Source organism: Heteronotia binoei, chromosome 12 (assembly GCF_032191835.1).
Source record: "Heteronotia binoei isolate CCM8104 ecotype False Entrance Well chromosome 12, APGP_CSIRO_Hbin_v1, whole genome shotgun sequence".
Classification (NCBI taxonomy): domain Eukaryota; kingdom Metazoa; phylum Chordata; class Lepidosauria; order Squamata; family Gekkonidae; genus Heteronotia; species Heteronotia binoei.
Window position 1 is genome coordinate 53,347,016 of NC_083234.1, and position 7,677 is coordinate 53,354,692.

General features: G+C 42.8%; 1 protein-coding gene across 1 annotated transcript in view; it reads left to right on the top strand.

Moving 5' to 3' along the window:
• RBM18 (RNA binding motif protein 18) overlaps nucleotides 1-7,298 on the top strand; it is a 14,346-nt gene extending 7,048 nt beyond the window's left edge. The window contains exons 3-6 of the mRNA XM_060250422.1: nucleotides 2,833-2,959; nucleotides 3,730-3,816; nucleotides 4,033-4,118; nucleotides 6,492-7,298. Of these exons, the coding sequence (XP_060106405.1) occupies nucleotides 2,833-2,959; nucleotides 3,730-3,816; nucleotides 4,033-4,118; nucleotides 6,492-6,651 (460 nt within the window). The 3' untranslated portion in view covers nucleotides 6,652-7,298. The remainder of the gene's footprint in view (nucleotides 1-2,832; nucleotides 2,960-3,729; nucleotides 3,817-4,032; nucleotides 4,119-6,491) is intronic.
• Nucleotides 7,299-7,677: the final 379 nt, after the last annotated feature.

The window sequence follows — 7,677 nt, forward strand, 5'->3', positions numbered from 1 at the left end:
ATGTGACACACACCCACTCCCCATGGGGGGGATCACTCCAAGTACCCCATCAAAATGCTTTAGTAATTTCTAACAGCATGGCTTCCTGTTCCATCTTCATAAAAGCAGCCTTGCCATGCATATAAACCATTTCTTGGCCCCTTGAACAATCCTATCCAAATAACAATCAAAAGTATTGGAAGTTAGGGACAGAGACATGTGCAAAATTGCCGTTGGGGAATGCAGAATAAAATTTGCCTGCAGACAACAACCATTGTACCTCATTGTGCCTCTCACCAGGGAGGATCTCCTTTGTGGCAGTCTTTGCTTTGTGTGTGGGTGCCTGTTGGAGATACCTAAGATGAGATGTGCGGCTGCTGTAACAGAAGCACAAAGCATGGAACATTGCCAAAAAACTAAGTTAGTTCTTAGCTTTTCCCAGGACATCCAGAGCTAACTGCATGCATAATGGCATCATGGAATGAAGCAGGCACATGCCACAGAATAATAGAGTTGAAGTTTACAAAGGCTCTTCCACGTCTCTCTGTCCAATATGTTTGGTTCTGAGCCTGCTGAGGTTATTGATTAAATCAGTGTGGAAATATTCACAGACACCTAGTCCAAGTGTAGCAAGTTAGGACAGGTATTTGTAGGCCCCCAAACTGCTGTTGAAAAAGTGAGTTATTTAGATACAAAATATAGTTTGTACTTAAACCCAGCAGAGGCCTTTGAAGCAGTTGACAAGGTAGAATCTGAATGCAAGACAACGATTAATACACAATTTTGGTTGCACTGTGGTCATGCCTGCAGGATCTCTGTTATTTTCTGCATGACTTCTTGCTTTGCACTGGCATGTTCCACAGTATCCAGTGGTGTCCTCCACTGTTCTGGTCAACATACATTGACTGTGCTTCAGTTATAGAATTCTCTTGTTATGTATGTGGAGTTTTGTAGACTCTGAAAGTGCAGCAAGCTTGAGAGAACCCTGCAGATGGGGTATTGGAGGGCGAAAGAGCAATTCAGCTCCACTTGCAGAGGAATGCTGCATTATCAGAGCTTGGGGGTTAATATGCTCATCTAGTTGTGCTCTAAATTGGTGTAATTTAACATTCCTTCTCTCCCCCCCCCCCCTCCCAATCCGGCACAGTATTTAAGCTCAATGACTCTGAGGCTGTGTTGCTTCCCAGCTGTGCTCTATGGAGATGCTACGGAAAAAGATGCATGCTGAATTCTGATGAAATCAAGACTGATGCACAGCCACGCAAACAGGCCCTAAAAATAGGCATTCCTCTGGGGCTGGCCAAAGGAAATCTAGTCGTGTTCCCTTTGGCAAGATATGAGACATTTTCATTTCAAGGACAGAAACTACTCATGTTTTTGAGGCGTCAGGAAAGCAGTCAGTGTTTGCCAAAAGAGAGAAGGCATGTGGTGGTGGGGGACTGCATATACTTCTAACAATAGCTAATAAATCTTGATGATGACTTTCAAAAAATAAATAACAGAGACTACAAGAGCATATCTTAGAGGTACAGTAATCTTCCTCTGGTTGTAGAAAGGGATATGACCCCGGAAAGTCTCTGGCAAGTCTAGAGAACAGGCTGGTACTTTCCAAAATGTTAAGGTAACCAACACTCTACTGACTCTTTAAAATCCTTCTTTCTGTTCAGAGTTACATACCTGCAGGAGAAGTTGAGGGTTACTCATATGCTGTCATATGTTCCTAGGAAGAGTTTCCCCTTTAATTTCTATTACAGTCTCCTCAAGGCAGAATTAACTGAGCTAGGACACTTTACCCTTGTGGCTGCTTGGGTCTTCTTCCTCTTCCAGGAACACATCCACAGTGGACTGATTTAGGTGAGTACTCTGGTTCCTGGAATTGCCTTGCTTGTCCTGAAATCCAGGACAAAACCAGCAGGCAGCTACTTGACTTTTGAGGAAGTTGTTGTGACCTAGCTGCTTCTGGGAGCCCAGAGTAATTGTTGTACTTGATAGTCAAAGAATGAAGTTGTGGACTGTGTGGATCCACTACAACCCTAGAACTGGAAGTTATATTGGGCCTGTTGTGGAACTGTGTTCCATCTGGTGGCCATATTTTGCAGATCAACTGGATACCATAGCATCAAAATCATTTGATGTCCTGAAGTGCCTTTTCATGAAGGCATGAACAGTCCTTTCTTTCTCTCTTTGTTGCAAATGGATTCAAAGGGCCAGAGAAAATTCCTTCTTTGGGATGAGTGAAATAATTTTTAAGACATGATTTTAGTCACTCCAGATGTGTACTATGAAGGTTTCTATGTAAAACCGTCAGCAACATTAGACAGTTGTAACTTGCTTATACTGTATATTCATGCAATACACAAATCCAAGGTGAATTTTTACATCTAGAGGATGCTGATGTCTTAATGAGAGGAGCATTTGAGGCTTTTTTTGCCTGTGAGTTGCTGCTTGCCTTCTTGTGACGTTTAAAGCTGAGATATCTGCTTTGGTAGCATAAGGTACAGAAGTTTGCAGCATTCTCCCTCTCTCCTTTTACATGCTTTTATGGTTTTGCTTGTAGGAAACTAAGGTATCTACACTTCCACATTTCTTAAATATGCTAAATAATACAATTTTGTATGTTGACTAAGTTATAAGAAAGTATTCTATATGCTTCACATTTCCCCAGTGTTTTCCATGGCTTCACTGTTTCTGGTGTCTCTAGTCTCAAAGTTCTTCATTTCAGTTCTGAGTGATGCCGCAACAGAAAACATGAGAGCTGCCTATGTTGAGTTAGCGCTTTCAATCATCTGGTTTCTTATCAAGTTCAGCTTTCTTATACACTTTCAGTAAACAAACCACCTCTTTTCTCTCCAGGTACCACCTTCTTAAGCTCCTTCAAAAGTTTGGCAAGGTGAAGCAATTTGATTTTCTCTTCCACAAGTCAGGCGCTTTGGAGGGTCAGCCCAGGGGCTACTGCTTTGTGAACTTTGAAACTAAGCTGGTAAGGTTTTTTGGGGGAAGGGGGTTCTTTCCAAGCTCTTGAGTAATGAGTTGTTGTCTTTTAGTGCCAGACTTGGGTTGTGCTCCGTCGCCTGAGACTGAGAGCAAGGACTGGCCAAAGCTCCATAAAACATCCATAGTAGCATCCTGCTTCATGGGACAGCTGCTTGAGTGAACAAGCAAAATATCTGAGTGTCTGCCCTGAATGTGGACATGAAATGCTGGTACCAGCAATGCCGAAGCCAACCAGAACCATGGCAAATTTTTGGACAGAAGGCATTCTCTCTTCCGCCCTCCCCCCCAAAAGGAAGCCCATAGGAAGTGAAGGGATTGGGCATAATGATGCACTGGTCTTTCCTGATTCCACACCAATCCACCTTGTTGGATACTCTGCCAACAGAGCTCTTCCTTAAAAGAGACATAACTCTGGTTCCGCCACGCGCCCCCCCCTTCTCAGGGGAGGTGGCATCGAATTACAGGGTTCAGGAAGAAACAGCTAGTGCATCAACCACTTGGGTCTGCCCACTGTTCAAGGAAGATGTGCCCTGTCCACTTGTGGGTGGAGCTTGCAGCACAGCTGGAAAATTATATATTTGATGCTTTCTGCAGGTTGCTTGTTAATATGTGCATCCATCATTGGTACTGCAGGTTACTATAGATATTTTTACTGTTTTGAAAAACTAATGTTTACCACAGAAAACACAAAGGACAGAGGATCCTCCATTTCTTGGGAAGGGATTAATTTCTGATTGTTATTTTTTTCTCATACAGGAGGCTGAGCAAGCAATCCAGTGCCTCAATGGCAAGTTGGCCCTGTCCAAAAAACTGGTGGTGCGGTGGGCCCATGCCCAGGTCAAGGTGAGCAGAACTTGGGGTCTCCTTGCTCCTCACAGTGTTGGAGCCAATCAACCCAAGTAACCTTATTGTTGTTCCTGCTCTGAAGAGGCCAGGAGCCAGCCCATAAACATGCATACTTGGCTGCTCCACTTTGTTGTTCAGAGGCTGAATCAATTTGTTGTTCCCTTCTTGCAAAGTTATTTTTGCTGTTCTATCTTTTTTTTCTCCCTCTTCCAGAGATATGATCAGAATAAGAATGAAAAGATCCTGCCCATCAGTCTGGAGCCCTCGTCCAGCACAGAGCCAGCCCAGTCCAACCTGAGGTAACACGCTTCTCAGAATTAAACATGAACAGTGTGTCCAGTGGCACCTTTAAGACCAACACATATTGAGAATGTAAGCTTTCGTGTGCTAAAAGCACACTTTTTCAGATAATAGTGTCCCAATAAAACTTTGTTGGTCTTAAAGATGCTATTGGACTCCAACTTTGTTCTATTGCTTCAGACCAACATGGCTGCCCACCTTGATCTATGAACAGTGTGTGTTAAGGGGAGTCTGCCCTCAGATTTCAGCACTGGAAACCCCAAAATCAGCCCTGGATTTTTTTGTTTTAAATCTACTGCCTCTCCAGTTCTGTGGGAGGTAGTTTCCAATAAAACACACAGTTATGGTCTACAGTGGAACAGCAGATAGGCTAACAATATTTTACTTGGTATACTGTAAAATATTGTATGTAGCTTACTTCTAAGTATCCCTTAAATGCTGCACTTGCTGAAACTCCTACAATGTACAAGGGTTGCCCAGGTAACTCTTGGGAATCCTTACTGCTCAGCTGCTTTCCCCACCTAATTAATGTGTCTCTTTTAGGACCCATCTAAATGTGTTCTTATTTGAGCACTTCAGAACTCTGGTGGAATGAAGTGAATCAGTGGTTTATGTTTATCCTTTGATATAATCATATGGAAATTGTAGGGAAGGATACTTTGCAGAAGGTGTTGCTCTGTATGTTGGAGAAGACATAGTCCTGCAAACTGGAACATCTGAACCATGAATAGAAACACCAAGTTTCTAATTTAGTGGTGGGGACATATTATATCGCCCCATGATAAAGACTCAGACATATCTCAAGACCCAGAAAATTCAGGGATGCACTCAAGGAGACTGCATTATAGAAGTAGGTTCTTTCAGCTTGGAAGCTTGAACCTCTTTTCCTCCCATGCAGCAGTTGCAATCCAAAGCAAGCACCTTCATGCCTGGGACTGATTTCTGAGTACAGAACTCCCAGAATTTGTCTGCCAGTCAGACTCAGGGGCAGACTGCGGGGAGATAACATGTAGTTAGGCCCTTAGAAAATGCATCTTCCATCTTGGTGGTTATCCCAAAGTGTGTGGTCTTCCACCAGAGAGAGTGAAAGTGTCCTTTGTCTCCTATCCCATGTATGGTGAGAGACACAGTTTGCCTCTAATCTTCAGAATCCCCTTTAGAATTTGCAGGGAAGAGGGAGGGCATAATTTCTGTTGCTGCTTTGCAATGTTTGAAATGGTTCTGAGGAGTAGAAAGTTTTTGAAGAGCATAATGGTAGCCCTTCTTGATCAGGGTCAAGGTCCGCCTAGCCTAGCATCCTGCTTCCCGCAGATGTCAACCAGCTGCTTCTTGGAATTTCACAAGTTGGACATGCCCAGCTGGCTCTGAACATGGTAGTTCTGTTTAGCTGTCATCACTAGTGACCTTGATAGGCCTCTTTTTTCCTTCATGAGCTTCCCTCTTTTAAAACCATCGAAACCAATGACCATCTCCACATCTTGTAACTGGAAATTCCATAAATTAATAATGCTATACATATTCTCATTTGCTTGTGCAGTCCTGAGCTCTAGTGTTGGAAAGGATGAAATTGTGCTTCCTGATCAGCTTTCTGTGCCTCTTGCAATTGAAGCTTGGGAGGGGTTAGAAAGAAAAGATAAATCAGGAACCCAGTGGGAGTGCAAAGAGATACCTTGAAGGATCCAGGGCTGTATATGGCTGCCTCATTTGTTTCTACCAAGATCTCCAGGGTGGTATACTTGACATCTCTCTCCTCTTACCCTCAGCAACCATGCAGGGGGGGGGGGTGGCCCTCTGTGAAGGAGTTCAGCTGAGCAGAGAGGTGATTCTGCACTTGCAAACCCAGCTCTATAGTAATATTACTATATTACTATAAACACAATTAAAGGTGGTTTTTTTAACTTAAAACATGCTTAAAACATTAGCGTGCTTGCAATATTTTGTTTAAATGGTCTCTGATAACACCTCCTGCTCTGAATGCTTATAAAAAACTGGAGCGATCTTGAGTATGCTGTTCAAGATGTATGCTGTTCAAGATGACGGTCTAAAGAGCTGTTTTACAGGTGAATAACAGGACTTCTGTGTCCTTAGTGAGATTTCTGGTCTCTTTCAAAACCTTGGACAGGCAGCCTTCACCAGCCCACCCTCTGTGTCATGTATTCTAGCTTCTTTTGAAACCCCCTATAGTTTCAACAGCAGTTTGTCACGCAGCAACAGAAATCTGTTCCTGCTGGGAATTGTTGTTAAAGAAACACAAAAGCTGTCCTGGTTGTGTGGGGCTTTAAATCTGGGCCACCATGTGGCTTGATTTTGGTTTTAAACTCTCTTGGGGGCAGGTTAGTTTTTAAAGCAAACTTCTCTTGTCTCCTCCACAGCGTTAGTGCAAAGATCAAAGCCATTGAGGCCAAGCTGAAAATGATGGCAGAGAACCCAGATGCAGAGTTCCCTCCAGTGGCTGCCTATTCCTACTTCAAGCCGCCTGATAAGAAACGGACTGCTCCATACTCCAGGGCAGCCTGGAAGTCAAAGAGATGATCCTGCTGAAATGCAAGCTTCCCCCCAGTGACCAGCGCTCTTGTATATATCGTTAATTAGGAAGATCAATGGACTGCCTGACCACTGGAGAGTGCGTTGCCTTTGACCTGGCCATCTCACCCAATAACGTGTGGACATGAACCTTCTCAGTGGTGGTGGGGAAGATGAACGAAATATACCATCCCCAAAACCTGTGAAGAACATTTAAAAGAGAAAACCAAGTTTGTTTTCACTAGTAATTCCTGAACTTTTACTCGCACCAGTAAGAAAAAAAATGTTGTTAATGGAATCCTTTTCTTTAAGTGCTCGACTTAGTTCTTTTTCCTAGCCAGGAAATACTATTGCTGTTATTAGTCAGCATAGAAAACAGATTTGTAAAAAACAAAACAAAAGCAAAAAGCCCACAAAAAACTGAATAGGGGTGACGTTTTCAGAAGTAGCTCCAGCAACCAAACCAGCTGCACAAGCTGCTTCTGTTTCATCTTGACTCTTGTTAAAACAAACCTGAACTCTGAAATTGGGGGTGGCTCTCTGTTTTGCTTCTTCAGCCCAGTTAAATGCACTCGGACATATGTATCAATACATTCTTTTTAAATGATTGTACAGGAATAAAGTATATTCAGGACTATCAATGTAGCTGTTTTAAATGAAGCTTCTTGTAATTTATTTATTGTTTTCTTTTGATACCTCATTCTTCTCCCCTAAAGTGGTTTACAACATTCTCCCCTTCTCCATTTCTATCCTTACAACATCCCTATGAGGTAGGTTAGGCTAAGAGAGGCCAGTTACTTTTAGCCTAATTTGCTAAGGCAGAGTAAGGATTCAAACCTGGGTCTCCGAGATCCTAACCCGACACTCTGACCACTTCATCACTCTGGTAAGACAAGCCTGGCTGATTGTCCTGATGCATTTCAAAATAAAGTCAAATCCCAGTTCTATCCCAGTTACACAAATCAAGCATATTTGCATAATTTTGTATACTTTCTGTTACATGGGGACAGCAAAAAATTACAATAGATATTGGAG